Source organism: Solanum dulcamara, chromosome 2 (assembly GCF_947179165.1).
Source record: "Solanum dulcamara chromosome 2, daSolDulc1.2, whole genome shotgun sequence".
Taxonomy (NCBI): Eukaryota; Viridiplantae; Streptophyta; class Magnoliopsida; order Solanales; family Solanaceae; genus Solanum; species Solanum dulcamara.
Genome location: NC_077238.1, coordinates 67,215,906 through 67,234,114, shown reverse-complemented (window position 1 = coordinate 67,234,114; position 18,209 = coordinate 67,215,906). Strand labels below are relative to the sequence as shown.

At 34.9% G+C, this 18,209-nt stretch overlaps 1 protein-coding gene and 1 long non-coding RNA gene across 2 annotated transcripts; both read right to left on the bottom strand.

The window, feature by feature from the left end:
• Window positions 1–5,906: 5,906 nt before the first annotated feature.
• On the bottom strand, window positions 5,907–7,079 carry LOC129872429 (uncharacterized). Its single transcript, XM_055947423.1, has 2 exons — window positions 6,686–7,079; window positions 5,907–6,022 (listed from the first exon to the last, which is right to left on the bottom strand). Exons 1-2 carry the CDS (start codon window positions 7,077–7,079, stop codon window positions 5,907–5,909), a joined length of 510 nt encoding a protein of 169 aa, XP_055803398.1.
• Window positions 7,080–17,014: 9,935 nt separating this feature from the next.
• On the bottom strand, window positions 17,015–17,951 carry LOC129876466 (uncharacterized). The gene is made up of 3 exons (XR_008763380.1): window positions 17,850–17,951; window positions 17,598–17,703; window positions 17,015–17,473 (listed from the first exon to the last, which is right to left on the bottom strand). It is a non-coding gene; the product is annotated as an uncharacterized LOC129876466 (long non-coding RNA).
• Window positions 17,952–18,209: the final 258 nt, after the last annotated feature.

Genomic DNA, 18,209 nt, shown 5'->3' with positions numbered 1-18,209 from the left:
TTGTGGTATTAGGTTTTGGTATCAATTTACTCTAACAAATTTAAGTTTGGTCCAAATAGTTATTCATAATTTATTGGATGTGTCTCAAATTTGAAAATTTAATTTTTTTAATCTGTTTGTTCGTTGTCTTTGTCTGCATCTTTTTCTATTTTTTAGTCTTCTTTCCTTAGTGTAATGTTGTCTTTTAAACTTTTTATACTAATGTAAATGTTATGCTGCCTTATTAATGTTGTCTTATTAATCCTTTTTTGTATTAGGACCTACTTAATCTGTTTGTTATCTTTTTGTGCATGTTTTTGTATTTTTTATTCTTTCTTCTTCATTATTCTGATATTGTCTTATTAATTTCTTATACTAATGTAAAATTTTTGCTGTCTTATTAAATGTTGTCTTATTAATCCTTTTTGGTATTAGGCCTACTTAAAATGATTGTGGTTGATGTGGTATTTCATCATGGTGGTGAATGGATAAGAGAGCCCAATTTGAAGTATGATAGAAAACTTGTTCATACATGGGAAGTTTATTTTTAGATATTATGAATGAATATCACCTAAAATTGGGATATGTGGGTGTCCAACAATTGATTATATCTGTCCCTTCTGGAAAGTATTATGAAATAGAAGGTGATGAGGGGATACGAACACTTTTGAGTTTAGTGAATGAAATGTTTGATGTTATAAACTTGTTTGTTGTTGAGGATAATGAATTAGATGGTGAAGTTGAGAATATAACAAAGCTCAAACAGACAATAGTAGAGATTGATGAAGCAGCTGATGATTGAACCTCTAATGGTACTGATAATGACAATAATACTTTATCTGCTTGTTCTGATTATAATTATGAAGAATTGGAGGTTTTTGCACAAGAGAGAAAGAGGGTAATCAGTGATAAATTTTGTGATTACAAGAATTTACGCAGTTCAATGACATTTAAGGATATAGCTAAGCTAGGAGATACATTAGCTTACATGCATTAGCAAATGACTATAACCTAATCATTAAAAAAGTGATTAAAAAGATTTAGGGTTATTTTCAAAGAAGAATGCAACTTTGTATGCCTAATTTCTAGTGAGAGGCATTTTCCTGGTGTTAGAGTGAAAATACTGAAAGGACTGTATAAATGTGATGATCTATGTGGTAACTACAAGATTTGTGCAACTATAATTGCTTACTACTTCAAGGAGAAGTCACAGGCTAATCCCAAATATAAGATCAAGGAAATGAGAGTTGATCTCAAAACTGCTTTTAACATTAATCCTCATTTTGAGAAGTGTAAGAAAGCTAAAAGAATAATTTTGGAGACTATGGAAGGCAATTTTTGTGATGATTATAAAAACCTTGTTGGGTATACAAATTCTATAAAAGAAAGAAATGTTGAGAGTGATATTTTCCATTAGGTTTCAAGAAATGAAGTAAATGAAAAAATAAAATTTGGAAGAATGTACATATATTTTGAAACACTGAAGAATGATTTTAATGCTAGTTTGAGACCTTTCATTGGATTGGATGGTACATTTTTGAAAGGTAAAGCCAAATATCAATTATTATGTGCTTTTGGTTAGGACACAATGAACCACTTTTATCCTATTGCTTGGGCTACTATGGACAGAGAGCGCAAAGCAACTTGGATTTGATTCTTGAAATTGCTTCAGAAGTCTCTAAACATCAACAGTGGAGAATGTATCACATTTATCTCTGATATGCAAAAGGTAAATATTAACTGATCCCTTATTTTATGTATTTTCATTGCTTATTGTCATTGTTTATGTATATATCATTATCTTATGTATCTTTATTTCTTGTGTTATTTATTTATGATTGATAAATAGGGACTAATTGAAGTTGTTAAGAATGTGTTATCGAATGACATGCATAGATTTTATGTGAGACACATAGAGATCAATTGGAGAAAGAAGGAAAAGAAATCTAAATTAATATTTAAGATATTGTGGTGGTTTGCATGAAGCACCTACAAAGAGGAACTGGATGATCATCTAAAGACATTGGCTGAACCTTTTGAAGAAGCAAATGATGATTTGTTGCATTTTCTAATACAAACTTGGTGTAGAGTTTTGTTTGATACTATTTGCAAGAACAACAAGATAGAAAATAATTTGGCTGATTCATTTAACTCTTGGACATTGGAAGCAAGACATAAATGAATAATTGGGATGTTTGAGGATATTAGAATCAAAGTTATGGACAAGTTTGTGAAAAATGTAAATGAAGTGATGACTTAAAACTATGAATAGAGTCCAATAACTTTGAAATGTACAATAAATTCTTGAAGATTGCTAATGTTTGTGAATTAAATTTCAATGGCGATAATGGATTTAAGATTAGTGAAGAAAATGATAGGCACATTGTCAATTTGATAAATAAGAAATGTACCTGCAGGGTATGAGACCTTACTGGAATACCATGTCCCCATTCAATCAAGGAACCTCTTTACAAGAACCTTGATTCATTGAATAGATCTACTGGTAGTACTCCAAGGAATCATATATCTTAACTTACTATTCTATGCTACAATCAGTACTTTGTCAGAAATTCTGAAAAATAGAACCAGAACAACAAATGGAACCACCACCTTTGGAAAATTTAGCTAGTAGACCTAAAGTGAACCAAAAAAGAGATAAAGATGAAGTACTTAAGAGACAAACTGAGTGGATTGCACCAAGGAGAGGAAGAAAAATGGTATGTTCAACTTGTGGGGTTCCTGGATGCAATGTTAGAGGCTGTCAAAAGGTAACCACCTCCTTTGCTAAATAATAATTTATTTTAGATACTATATTAGAGTCTTATAATTTTTCATTTCTGTTATTTTCTTAGTTTAATCAAATTAGTGGTGAAGGTTAAGGCACTTCTAAGACTAGACAAATTAAGAGAAAGTAGTAAAAGCTATTCATCTATTTTGAGTCAGAATATGATACTTGAATATTCGAATTATCATATATTTCTATTACTTTCTCAGTTTAACCAAATTAGTGGAAAAGGTGAAGGCACTTTTAAGACTGGACAAACTAAGAGTAAGAAGCAAAAGATATTCATCTATTTTGTTTAATAGTCACTTATTTTAGTATGTGATGCTTGAGTATTAGAATTTTCATATATTTCTGTTATTTTCTTAGTTTAACCAAATCAGTGGTGAAGTGAAGTCACTTTCAATGTCGACAATTTAGGAGTAACAAGCAAAAGGTAAGAAGGCTGGATAAATTAGTACTCGCTTATTTTAGAATCTGATGCTAACGTTGATCACTTTGTTCTTTTATCAGATGGACAAGCAATACAAAAAAGGAAAGAGACAAATAAAGGAGAGGCATAGGACAGTAATTGATAAAAAAGATGTTGAGCCTAGTGCTCTCAGATCTTCAAATACTACAACAGTGGAGGACTTCCCCTTGACATCTCCATAGCCTAGTCAAGATTGTTAATCAAGTCGGTCTATTGAGCAGTCCATGTTGGATCCATCTCCAAATAATTCTGATTTTGAAGATTTTGGTGTTGAAGTTGAGGAAGACATACCATGAAAGTCAACATTTGGTTTAGAGTCAGAGTTAAAGTCTAGAATCCTACAAAGATAGTAATCACAACCTACTGGATCAAGATAAATAAACTTCCTTGGTAATAGTAGAGGTCTAACTAAACCAAGTGACTTGTATGCACGAAAAGAGACTACATGAAAGGGAAATGCATCTGGAGCCGAAAGAATATTGGTTGGAGCAATTAAGAGTGGAAAAGGTAACAAAGCTTAAAATATTATATTTCGGTTATTTTAAGTGACTTGTACAAAGTCTTATAATTTTTTAATTTTGTTATATTATTGGATGAACAACCAATGCTAAAAGAGAAAGAAGCAAACAAATGATGCAACAATGGATGAATTTATAACACCCCTAAAACCTTGTATGTGGTATTTCAATTTTCGACAAAAATAATACTGATTCTGCATTTTGGAAATAACCTTTCATAGAATAGTCCAAATTAGGAGATTCAAATTTTTCAAAAACCCAACGTAATTATGTACAACCATTATGAGACACTGGAGGAATTCAGACTCCACGCTTATGAGAATTCAAAATTTTATAAAGACAAGATGAAGAGATAGCATCACCCATGACATCAATTGTCATCCATTTAATACCACCTATGTATCACAACCCTCCATTGAATTTTCAAGATTATAACAACAACAACAACTCAGTGAAATTCCACAATGTGGGGTCTGGGAGGGTAGAGTGTATGCGGACCTTACTCCTACCAAGGTAGAACGGCTGTTTCCAAGAGACCCTCGGCTCAATAAAAGCATAAAAGCATAAAAAGAGTCAGATAAGGTTAAGAAATTCAAAGCGATATAGGAAAATAAATAACAAAAGCGGCACAGATAAAATAAAATAATTGAAGTACGGAAAGTAATAAATAATAATAGAAATAGCAGAAATAAGAGCATAAGAAATTGCAATACGCTCATACGCCTACAAATAGGGAAAAATAATGAGATTATGTACTAGCCTTCTACCCTAATGTGAGTCTTCCACACCCTCTTATCTAAGGTTATGTCCTCGGTAAGCTGTAACTACGCCATGTCCTTTCTAATCACCTCTCCCCAATACTTCTTCGGCCTACCCCTACCTCTTCTGTAACTATCCATGGCCAACCACTCACACCTCCTCACTGGGGTATCTGCCTCTTCACATGCCCAAACCATCTCAATCGCATTTCTCGCATCTTGTCTTCCACCGAGGCCACTCCCACCTTGTCTCGAATAGCCTCATTTCTAATTCTATCTCTCCTGGTGTGCCTACACATCCATCTCAACATTCTCATCTCGGCAACTTTCATCTTTTGAACGTGAGAGATCTTAACTGGCCAACACTCTGCCCCATACAACATAGCCGGTCTAATCACCACTTTGTACAACTTGCCCTTAAGTTGTAGTGGAACCTTCTTGTCACATAGCACTCTAGAAGCAAGCCTCCATTTCATCCACCCTACCCTAATACGATGTGTGACATCTTCTTTAATCTCCCAACTGCCTTGCATGATAGACCCAAGATACTTGAAACTACTTCTCTTTTGGATGGCTTGGGCACCAATCCTAACTTCCACGCCAACCTCCTAAGGTATCTCACTGAACTTGTACTCTAAGTACTTTGTCTTGTTCCTACTTAGCTTAAACCCTTTAGACTCCAAGGTACGTCTCCAATCCTCCAACTTAGCATTAACTCCGCTACAACTCTCATCGATCAGGACTATGTCATCCTCAAAAAACATACACCATGGCACCTCACTTTAAATTTATCATGTCAATCCATCCATCACCAAGGCAAATAAAAACGGACTAAGAGCTGATCCTTGAAGCAATCCCATCACAACTGGAAAGTGCTATGAGTCCCCTCCTACTGTCCTTACCCTAATTTTGGCTCCTTCATACATGTCCTTGACCACCCTAATGTATGACACAGGTATATATTTAGCATCCAAACATCTCTATAGTATCTCTCTTGGAACTTTATTATAAGCCTTTTTTAGGTCGATGAATACCATATACAAGTCCCTTTTTCTCTTCCTATACTGCTCCATCAGTCTCCTCATAAGATGGATGGCTTCTGTAGTTGAGCGTCCCGGTATAAATTCGAACTAATTGTTTGAAATAGACACGCCTCTCCTCACCTTCATCTCCACCACTCTTTCCCATATTTTCATAGTATGGCTTAGTAGGTTTTTGCAACTCTGGATATCTCATTTATTTTTGTATCGAGGGATCATTATGCTCGACCTCCATTCTTTGGGAATCATTGTCATTTTAAAGATGACATTAAATAACCTAGTCAGCCACTCCAAACCTACCAAGCTCGCACTCTTCCAAAATTCCCTAAAAATCTCATTAGGTCTGGTTGTTCTTCCTCAGCGCATCCTACGAACAACACCCTTAACCGCTTTGACCTTACTACTCTCAAAATACCCAAAATACTGATACCTCCATGTATGCTCTAAATATCCCAACACAAAGTCTCTGTCCCCTACGTCATTCAGGAGTTTATGGAAGTATGACTGCCATTTCTGTTTAATGAGAGTCTCTTCTACCAATACTTTTCCATGCTCGTCCTTAATGCACTTCACTTGATCTACATCGCGTTCCCTTCTCTCCCATGCCCTGGCTAGCTTGATCAATTTCCTATCCCCACTTTTCTCTTCTAGTTCAGCATAAAGGCATTCAAAAGCTGTCATTTTTGCCATCGAAACAGCCTCTTTCCTCGTTATCTTATAAAGTTCCTTATTCGTCTACTTCTCCACCTCATCCGTGCTTTCTGTAAACTTTTCATACGTTAGTTTCTTTTCTTACACCTTTCCTTGAACTTCTCCATTCCACCACCAGTCCCTTTGATGTCGACTACGACTACCTGTCGAGACTCCCAATACTTCCCTTGCTACAACCCTAATACAACTAGTCGTCCTATCCCATATACTGGTCACATCCTCACTACTATCCCAGGCCCCCATGTTCTTCAATTTCTCTCCCATATCTAGGGTACTAACCATGGTCAAACTCCCTTATATGATCCTTGGTTGATCATTCCCGACCCTCTTCTTTCTTGTTATCTTAATCCCTAAATCCATCACCAAGACCTTATGTTGGGTTGTAAGGTTATCTATTGGAATGACCTTACAATCTTTGCACAGACCTTTATCATCCTTCCTAAGGAGTAAAAAGTTTATCCGAGTCTCAGCCACTGAACTACGGAAGGTTACCAAATGGTCCTTCTTTTTTGGAAAACTCGAATTGGCTATCACCAATTCAAAAGCTCTTGCAAACTCCAAAAGTGAAATTCCTTCTCTATTTATGTAGCCGAAGCTAAAGCCTCCATGCACATCATCATACCCTTCCGAAATAGACCTGATATACCCATTGAAATCCCCTCCCACAAAAAGTTTCTCAATAGGCGATATGCTTCCCACTAACTCATCCAAATCCTCCCAAAAACGCCTCTTCTCCTCCTCGGCTAAGTCGGATTGTGGAGTATAAGTACTAATAATGTTCAAAGTGGTCCATTCAACAACCACCTTAATCAACATCATCGTATCAGTGATTCTCCTAACCTCCACCACCTGATCCCTTAAATCACTGTCTACTAAAATGCCTATGACATTCCTATACTTCGATCTACCAAAGAATCAAAGCTTATACCCATCTACCTCCTTAGCTTTAGTACTTACCCATTTGGTCTCTTGGACACAAGCTATATTAATCTTTCTTTTCTTAAGAATCTTAACTAACTTTATGGACTTTCCCATTAACATTCTAATGTTCCAAGAACCTACTCTCAGTCTAGATGCTCCTTTCCCGTCAACGTGCCAATTTTCAAGATTATCATTTGTAATTATTTTTATTTATTGTTAGGTATCTCCTCCACACCTATAAATACTCACCTTATTTCCTCATTTTATTCATCAAGCTTTCCCAAGCAACTCTTCTCTCTATAAATTTTTTTACTCATTCTCAAATATAGTTTTAGTTTTTAGTAGTATAGATAAACTATTCCGGTGACTTTGATACTCCAGGTAGTACACCAAAATACTCCAACGAGAAGAAAAGGCTATGGGTTCAAGAGTATTCATTGAGTCCTTCAATTTGGAGTAAAGCTTAGGATTTCAGGTATATAAGGCTATTCATAGCATTGCATTGAGATCTTCCATGCGCTCAATATTTAAATTCATCATAATTGAGTTATACTTGAATTTTACCCTAATCTTGAATTCTAAATGAATTAATTCTTCTTCCATTGAGTTAGATAAATTTATGGATTGCGCTTTTTATTATTTTTATCTCTCATATTATTGAAATTATTGTTCGTGGCTACCTTTTCATGAACCCTAGTTGATTTAATGTTCATGAATATATTTACGCGTATTTTGAGTAAAATATTGGCTTTTAATATTCATTGACAAAAAGAGTGATTTGAATTAATACTATATATGTATTTTATTGAGTTTTGAAAGAGCAATAAAATTGAGTTTAAATGAATTTGATTAAATGATGTTTTGAGGAAGATATTTTGATGATATGTAAATGATGTTTTGAAGTGTAATTATTGATGAAGAGGCAATGAAATAAATTTATTGTTTTAAATAAAATTCCAATAAGACTAGATGATGATGTTAATATGAGCACATATTTAGGGAGTAGTATTGAGCACCGAGTTGGGTAAGAGTTAAATTGAATCAAACCCTAGAACTACCTAGCCAGTGTAGGATGGAGGGTATACCTCTTAAATCCCCAAAAGAGGACTTTGATGATTGGATCAAAGATGGTGATGTTCTTTACCCTGACAAGGTATTGAATGGATATGGAAACAACATTGCTTCATTGTATCATCGCTAGCTCATAATTGATGGTTGTCGGTTAGAGAAACTCCCAACAGAGTAATCATTGCTTATTATTATTATTTTTAAACTTGTATTACATATTGATGTTGAGATGATGTTGAATTCTGAGCTGAGTCTTCTTGAGAGGAGTTTCTTAATATCTGTACTAACCTTTTTGCCATTTTACATACTCGTACATTTCATGTACTGACGTCATTAGACCTGTATCATTTTATAATGCAGATACAAGTGTTAGAGATCCTCAACAGGTACATCACTGAAGATTATTACTTTCCAGCTATTTGGTGAGTCCTTCTTGTATTCAGAGGAACTCTTTATCCTTTTATTATTATTGAGTATTATGTTTCTTTTGAGGTAGAGATGGACATATCATTTGCACTATCTGATAGTGTTAGAGGCTTCATAGACAGAGTTTTATGATGTAATTGGAGTAGTTCTCCTTTAAAACTACTTCTTCTAAGGATTATTTCTATCATTTGATGTTGATGATGGCGAGCCCACGTAAGTATTCTTATTTTCACTTAAGTCTTTTGCTGATGAACGAATTAGTGATGAGACCATGTAGTTCTCTTGGAGGCCAAAAATGATTTTTGAGTCCTACCACGCCTAGGGTACCCTCTAGGGGCGTGACAAACTTGGTATTAGGGCACATAGTTCAAGAGTCCTAGGGTGTATATGAAGTCGTGTCTAGTAGATTCTTACTTATGGATGTGTCGTGCACCACACTTATAATAAGGAGGCTATAGGACATTACGAATGGTTTCACTTCTTTCATAATCTGAGTTCGTACGAAAGAGTTTAACTCTATAAAACTTCCTTTCTAATTCATGCATTTATACGTTGAAAACCATGCCTCCTAAATGTATAGCCAGTCAGAGGAAAGCTGCCAACATTGAGGTTCCACAGTCAGAGATGCCTTCACCGAGAACTAGGGGCCGACTTGCAAGGTCTTTTAAGGTACCCTAAATACCTACTGTTTAGACCACTCCTACTTCAGAGGTAGAATTTAGAGGACATATTACCATGCTTAGTCAAATGGTAGCTGTCTAGATGGGAAACCATAGTTCACCAACAACTAGCTCTAGCTCTCAAGAGTTGTCTTATACTACAAGGATTTGAGATTTTCTGAGGATGAACCCATCAGTCTTCACAGGGTCTAAGGTTGAGGAGTATTCTCAAAATTTCATTGATAAGATATAGAAGATCTTGAAAGCAATGCATACTACAGGTTGACGGTGTTGAGTTGGTTTCCTACCAGCTCAAGGATATGGAATATGTATGGTATGACCAAAAGGAGCAGAGTTGCGGTGAGGATGCTGGACCTGCAGTTTGGGATGAGTTTGAAAGTGCTTTCCTTGACCACTTCTTTCCCCAAGAGCTACGGGAAGCAAAAATTGAGGAGTTTGTGAATAAAAAAACGTAACGATTTAAAATTGTTCTCAAGCAGGAGAGCATGACTATAAAAGAGTATAGTTTGTAATTTATTCAGTTGTCCAAATATGCCCCAGAAATGATTTCTTATATAAGGTCCAAGATAAGGAAGTTTGTGTCTAGCCTAGGCAAACATGTAAAGAAAAAATATAAGGCAATGCTAATGATTTTTGACATGATTTTTTCTAGATTGATGGTGTATGCTCAGCATGTTGAGGATGACAAGAAATAGGATCGAGAGGAACACTTAAGCAAGTAGGCTAAGTCTGTTGGGCATGAGAACGAGCAGAAGCAAGGGAATGGTAACAAGTCCTTCTTTTATAATAGGTCTTCTAATTATGCACCTTCCTCAACAAGTGCTTTTACACCTAATCAGAGGTCACTGAGTCACTAGAACTTTCGAGCTCAGGGTTCTCAATCCCAATTAAGTGTGGCTCAAGGTTGTAGAGGAAAGCCATTATGTGCTATATGTTGAAAGCTTCATTTAGGAGAGTATCAGGTAGGCACCAATGCTTTCTACAGATGTGGAAAGACAGGTCACTTCCAGAATGAGTTTCCTTTAAAGAGACAGAGAGATGGAGGTAGTAGAGCTCAGTTTTCTTCTGCAGCACCATAGAATAAAGGTAATTAGAGAGGTGCAGCTTCAGGTGAAGGCGGGGGAACAAACCATTTGTATGCTATGGTTAGTCGCCAAGAACAAGAGAATGCACCCGATGTTGTTATTAGTATGCTCTGCATCCTTTCTTTTGATGTGTATGCATTACTTGATCCGAGTGCTACATTATCTTTTGTGACTACTTCTTTAGCTAGTAAATTTGAGATCCTTCCTAAGTGTCTTCTTGAGCCTTTCAGTGGGTCTACTTCTGTTGGTGAGTCTATCTTACCTTAGAGGGTCTATAGATATTGTATTATGTCAATCTATCAAAGAGATACCATGGATGACTAAGTTGAGTTGGACATGGTTAATTTTGATGTGATTATTGGCATGGACTGGCTTTATGCTTGTTATGTCTCAGTTTATTGAACCTGAATTGTCAAGTTTCAATTTCCAAATAAGCCTATCTTAGAGTGGAAGGGGAGTGTTGTAGTGCCTAAGGGTAAATTTATTTCCTACCTTAAGGCCAGAAAGTTAATCTCTAAGGAATGCATATATCATATAGTCCAAATCAAAAATATTAATAAACAGGCTCCATCTCTTGAATTAGTTCTTGTTGTGAGTGAGTTTCCTGAAGTTTTTCCTAAGGATCTACCCAGAATCCCTCTTGATAGAGGGATAGACTTTGGTATTGATGTCCTTCCTGAAACATAACCTATCTCTATTTCTCCATATAGGATGGCTCCCGCTGAGTTGAAAGAATTGAAAAAACAACTAAAAGACCTCCTAGATAAGGGATTTATTAGGCCAAGTATCTCATCTTGGGGCACTTATTTCCTATTCATGCGAAAAAAAGAAAGGTCCCTTAGAATGCGCATTGATTACCAGCAACTGAACAAGTCACCATAAAGAACAAGTATGCTCTCCCTAGGATAGATAATTTATTCGACCAACTTCAGGGTTCCACATGGTCATTTTGAGTTTCTTGTTATGTCCTTTGGATTGAAAATTGCTCCTACAACTTTTATGGACCTCATGAACCAAGTATTAAAGCCTAACCTGGATACGTTTGTGATTGTCTTCATTAATGATATTTTGGTCTACTCTAAAAGTAAGAGTGAGTATGCTAACCACCTTAGGATTGTCCTTCAAACTCTCAAGGAGAGGGAGTTGTATTCTAAGTTTTTGAAGTGTGAGTTTTGTCTTACTTCTGTATTATTCCTAGGCCATATTATATCTTGTGATGGAATTTGAGTTGATACTCAAAAGATTGAGGCAGTTAAGAACTAGCCCAGACCTACATCTCCAACTGACATAAGAAGTTTCTTAAGTTTGGTTCGTTAGTACAGGAGGTTTGTTGAGGGATTTTCATCCATTTTCTCACCATTGACTAAGCTAACTCAAAAAAAGGCTAAGTTTCAATGGTCTGATGCTTGTGAGAAAAGCTTTCAAGAGTTGAAAGCTAGATTGACTACTACTCTAATATTGTCCCTATCCGAGGGAACAAATGATTTTGTTATCTATTGTTTTGCTTCCAGAGTTGGGTTGGTATGTGTATTGATGCAAAAAGATAAGGTCATTGCCTATGCCTTTAGAAAATATATGACTCGTGAGAGGAACTATCCCACTTATGACCTTGAGTTGGTAGCTGTGGTATTTGTTTTTAAGATCTGGCATCACTATTTTTATGGTGTATATGTGGATGTATTCACAAACCAAAAGAGCTTGCAGTATGTATTTAGTCAGAAGGAGATGAACTTGAGGCAGAGAAGATGTCTAGAGTTACTCAGGGATTATGACATGAACATTATTTTCCACCCAGGTAAAGCAAACATAGTTGCCAATGCTTTTAAAAGGTTATCCATGGGGAGTATGACCTATGTGGAAGAGGAAAAAAAGGAGTTGGAAAAGGAAATGCATAGACTTGCGCATTTGGGAGTTCAACTTATTAACTCTACTAAGGGTGGTACAATAGTTCGAAATAGGGATGAATTATCTCTAGTTGCATAGGTGAAAGGAAAGCAAGATCAGGACCCCATTCTCCTTCAACTGAAAGACGAGGTTCACAAGCAAAAGGTAATGGATTTTGCCAAAGGGGAAGATGGAGTGTTGATATATCAAGAGAGATTATGTGTTCCAAGTGTTGATGGCATTCGAGAGAGAATTATGGCAAAAGCCCATAATTCCAGGTCTTCCATCCATTCGATTCGATAAATATGTATCACGACTTGAGAAAAGTATACTGGTAGAGTGGAATAAAGAGAGATATAGCAGAGTTTGTGTCCAAGTGTCTGAACTGCCAAAAGTTAAAGTTAGGCACGAAAGGCCTTATGGAGTGGCTCAAAATATAGAGATCCCAGAATGGAAGTGAGAGACGATCAACATGGATTTCATTACCAGTTTATCACGTACCCGCAAATAGAATGACTCTATTTGGGTAATTTTGGATAGGATCACCAAATCGGCCTATTTCTTGCAGATTAAGACTACGGATACCGCAGAGGATTATGCGAAACTATTTATTAGAGAGATTGTTAGACTACATGGAGTTCTTTTGTCTATCATCTTAGATATGGAAGTTCAATTCACTGTTTATTTTTGGAAGTCATTTCAGAAGGGTTTGGGTTCGAGAGTGAACATTAGTACTGTTTTTTATCTGTAGACAGATGGCTAGGCAGAGCGTGCAATACAGACTTTGGAGGAATGTTGAGAGCCTATTTCATCAACTTCAAAGGTAATTGAGATGATCATTTATCTCATATTGAGTTTGCATACAATAATAGCTTTAGAGTATTCAAATGGCTCATTATGAAGCTCTGTATAAAAGGAGATATAGATCACCAATTGGTTGGTTTGAAGTTGGTGAAGCTGAGTCAATTAGATCAGACTTGGTTCACCAAACTATAGAGAAGTAAAAATCATCTAAGAGAGGTTGAGGACTGCTGAGAGTCGTTAGAAATCCTACATTGATGTTAGCATGAGAGATTTGGAGTTTGAAGTGTATGATTGGGTATATTTGAAAGTTTCACCCATGAAAGGTGTGATAAGATTTAGAAAGAAAGGAAAGCTTAGTCCATGCTACATTAGTCCCTATCAGATTGTGAAGAGGGTTGGTAACGTAGCCTATGAATTAGAGTTGCCCCCAGAATTAGTAGCTATTCATCCCGTGTTTCATATCTGTATTCTTAAGAAGTATTTGGGAGTCCTTCACTTGTTTTCCCGATTGAGAGCATTGGGGAGAAAGAGAGTTTGAGTTATGAAGAGATTACAGTCTAAATTCTTGATCGTTAAGTTCGCAAATTAAGAACTAAGGAAGTGGAATCTGTCAAAGTCCTATGACAAAATCAATTTATTGAAGAATCTACATGGGAAGCTGAAGAAGATATAAAGGCTAAATATCCTCATCTATTTGTGCCTTCCAAGGATGATGTTCAAGATAATATTCCTTACTTCTACCTTTGAGTCGATGTGTATTCTTGAGTTTGTGTCATTGACTACTTGAGTATATGTTGTTTGAGCATTTGACTATCAGAGTTTTTGAGGAACAGATGTCTTGATGATATTCGTTATTTATGTCCTCTAGTTTCATCTTCATTAGAGAATGAATGATCCCAAAGGGGAGATATTATAACACCCCCTAAAACATTGTATGTGGTGTTTTAATTTCCGATGAAAATGATATTGCTTTTATATTATGGAAATATGTTTTCATATGATAGTCCAAATTAGGTGATTCAAATAATTAGATAACCCCAACGTCATTACCTACAACTTTTGTGACATATCTAAAGAATCGGAGGAAAAGTAAGTCAAATAAATTAATGTTTGCAAGACATGGTGCTGTGACGAAATAGAGTGATTAAAGAAGAAAACTCATATCTCATGGTAGGTTATTCCAAATTGGTTGAGTGTTGAATGAAATGAAATTAGACTTGTAGAGGTACAATTCAAATGACACCAAATCCTAATTAGGAATTTATCTTGTTCAAATGCAGCTCCAAAAAAGGGTATTCCATTAAAAGAAGGTTCATCTCAACAACCATGGAAAGATCTAGATCCATTTGACATCATTCATGACATCAATAGTCCTCCATTTAACATCACACATGACATCACAATCCTCCATTGAATTTTCAAGATTATCCTTTGTAATTATTTTTATTTATTGTTAGATCCCTCCTCCACACTTATAAATACCTATCTTATTTCTTCATTTTATTTATTAAGCTTTCTCAAGCAACTTTTCTCTCTATACACTTTTTTAATCATCCTCAAATAGAGTTTTAGTTTTTAGTAGTGTGAAAATATTATTCTGGTAATTCTTATACTCCAGGAAGTACACCAAAACACTCTAGGGGTTCAAAAGTGTTCATTGAGTTCTTCAATTCGGATTAAAGCTTTGGATTCTAGGTATGTAAGGCTATTCATAGCATTGAATTGAGTTTGTCAATGCGCCCAATATTTAAATTCATCGTAATTGAACTATAGTTGAGTTTTACTCTAATCTTGAATTCTAAATGAATTAATTCTTCTTCTATTGAGTTAGATATATTTATGCATTGAGATTATTATTATTATTATCTCTCATATTATTAAAATTATTGTTCGTGGCTACCTTTCCATGAACCCTAGTTGATTTAATGTTCATGAATATTTTTATGCGTATTTTGAGTAAAATATTGGCTTTTAATATTCATTGACAAAAAGAGTGATTTGAATTAATACTATATATGCATTTTATTGAGTTTTGAAAGAGCAATAGAATTGAGTTTAAATGAATTTAATTAAATGATGTTTTGAGGAAGATATTTTGATGAGATGTAAATGATGTTTTGAAGTGTAATAATTGATGAAGAGGTAATGAAATAAATTTATTATTTTAAATAAAATTCCAATAAGACTAGATGATGATGTTAATATGAGTACATATTTAGGGAGTAGTATTGAGCACCGAGTTGGGTAAGAGTTTAATTGACTTAAACCTCAGAACTACGTAGCCAACATAGGATGAAAGTTATACATCTTAAGTCCCAAAAAGAGGACTTTGATGATTGGATACAAGATGGTGATGTCATTTACCCTGACAAGGTATTGGATGGATGTGGCAACGACATCACTTTGTTGTATCATCACTATCTGATAAATGATGATTGTCGGTTAGAGAAACTCCCAACTAAGTAAGCATTGCTTATTATTATTATTTTTAAACTTGTATTACATATTGATGTTGAGATGATGCTGAGTTCTGAGCTCAGTCTTCTTGAGAGGAGTTTCTTGATATTTGTCCTTACTTTCCTGCCATTTTACATACTCGTACATTTCATGTACTGACGTCATTCGACCTGTATCATTTTATAATGCAGATACAAGTGTTAGAGATCCTCAACAGGTACATCACTGAAGATTATTACTTTCCAGCTATTTGGTGAGTCCTTCTTGTATTCAGAGGAACTCTTTATCCTTTTATTATTATTGAGTATTATGTTTCTTTTGAGGTAGAGATGGACATGTCATTTGCACCATCTGATAGTGTTAGAGGCTTCATAGATAGAGTTTTATGATGTAATTGGAGTAGTTCTCCTTTAAAACTACTTCTTCTAAGGATTATTTCTATCATTTGATGTTGATGATAGCGAGCCCACATAAGTATTCTTATTTTCACCTAAGTCTTTTGCTGATGAACGAATAATTGATGAGACCAAGTGGTTCTCTTGGAGGGCAGAGATGATTTTTGAGTGCCAACCACACCTAGGGTACCCTCTCGTGGTGTGACAGACTTCCGCTTGACAGCTTCATAGCGTTGTCAAAATTGTGCATCAAGTCAATGTCAATCTCTTGAGCAGTCATTTGTACACTCTATGTTTGAGTCATTTCCAAGTAATTATCATTTAATTATTCTGATCTTGAAGACATACCCTGGTAGCCAAGTGGTGTTTCAGAGTTTAAGTCTAAAATCCTATAAAGACAAAAACAAGTGCAACCTACTGGGTCAAGACAAATTAACTTTCTTAGTGATGGTAATGGTTTGACTAAACCAACTGACTTGTATACACCAAAATGAATGACATGGAAGGGAAATGCATCTATTAATGGAAAAATGTTGGAGCAATTAAGAGTGGAAAAACATAAAATAAAAAGGGATAATGGCAAGGCATAGACACAAGAGTGAAGGGAACGCGAAGATCATATTTTGTTGAGTGTTTTTGGGATTGTAATGTTATGAACAAACTTGTTTATGTGTTAAAGCTTTTTATTTTGTAAGGTCACAACAGTGAAGGGAATGCTTGAATTGTACTGTTAAAGCTTTTTGTTTTTAAAGATCACAACAGTGATACGAATGCTTGGATATGTACTGAACAAACTTTAAGTTAGAATCAATCTCTTAGTAAATATATATGTAGTGTTCATAATCAATTTTTTTTAATATTTGGTCTTGCAGCATTTTGTTCAACTACCCAATACTTCAATATTGGGAACAATATGCCTTATTTGTGCTGCCTTTTTTGCAAATATCATGGCCAAAATGTCTCACTCTACTTCAACAACTAAACATTATTTCATATCAAATACATGAACTATTAGTACATTCAGGTAAAAAAACTTCAACTACTAAACATTACTTCATAAACACTAAAATAGTTTCACATCAATACATAAGTGACTAGTACATTCATTACAAAACTAAATTAAAATAACAATTCTTCATCTACTTAACAACTTACATTCATAACAAAACCAAATTTTGTCTTCACTTTCTCATCAATGCAACTACAAATCCAACAAAAAAAATTATGAAATCATAAATTTATATTTCATCTTACAATACTTTTCTTCAAATGTTCTAACTTTTTCCACTTTCAAATCATTAGTTGCCTCCAATGTAGCAATTTTTCCGACAAATGACCTTCTTCAATCTTCAAATTCTAACTTTCAATCTTCAAATTTTCCATTGCAATCTTCAAGTTCTCCATTTCAAGCTTCAAATTAACCATTTCAATCTTGACATCTTTCAATGACAACTCTAAACTACGTAGGTAAGCTATCTCGGGAAAAGCTTGATCTTCCCATTTCGAATATCCACATGAAGAAAAATGTCACAGCAGTCAAAAATAAAATAATAACAATAATTAAGAACAAAAAAAGAGTGAATAATACTAAAATGTCAGTTCAAGAAAATAACTTACATCCGGATGAGGACATCTGTAGAATCTACTTCACCGATTAGATATAATACTCGAAGTCAGAATTTTGGCAACCAAACCACAATCGCATTTTCTTTGAGATGAATAACTATTTTGAGACATTAGAAGAGATATGGGAGGCGAGGGGAAAAAACAAATTCATAATCAAAAAGTTTTATAAAAGCAAACCCACAAATCCTAACTAGTAAATCAACAACTAACAAATAATTAAAGAAGCTTATTTAAATATCATACCTTTAAGTGGGTCAAGAAGAAATTCGATTGGAAGTTCTTTAGCCCTAATTTAGTTTCGTTTGAGAATGGGTGGAGATGAAGAATGCGTTAAATGGGTTATTTCTTTAAAGAGGGGTCACTTAAAATGGAAACGAGTCGTTAAATGGGAATTGGGTCATTTAAAATTTAATGGATTGATTTTGGTTGAATTTGGGGGATTATGTCAAATTAGGGGTATGCATGCACACTTAACAAATGGTAGGGGTAGGATTAATTTAATTTTGATTATAGGGGCAAAGTAAACTAATAAGCAAAAATTGGGGGTATTTTTGACCATTTTTTCCTTTAATAAAGTATATTTTCTATTGTTATTTTTTCTTA

Bases quoted from the DNA above. Each gene is read 5' to 3' on its own strand.
- LOC129872429 (XM_055947423.1), bottom strand. From the start codon at position 7,079: ATGATGTTGATTAAGGTGGTTGTTGAATGGACCACTTTGAACATTATT. The intron at 6,023-6,685 runs GTCTGTGCAAAG...TGAATGACGTAG, and splicing joins CCTTAGGAAGGATGATAAAG to GGGACAGAGACTTTGTGTTG.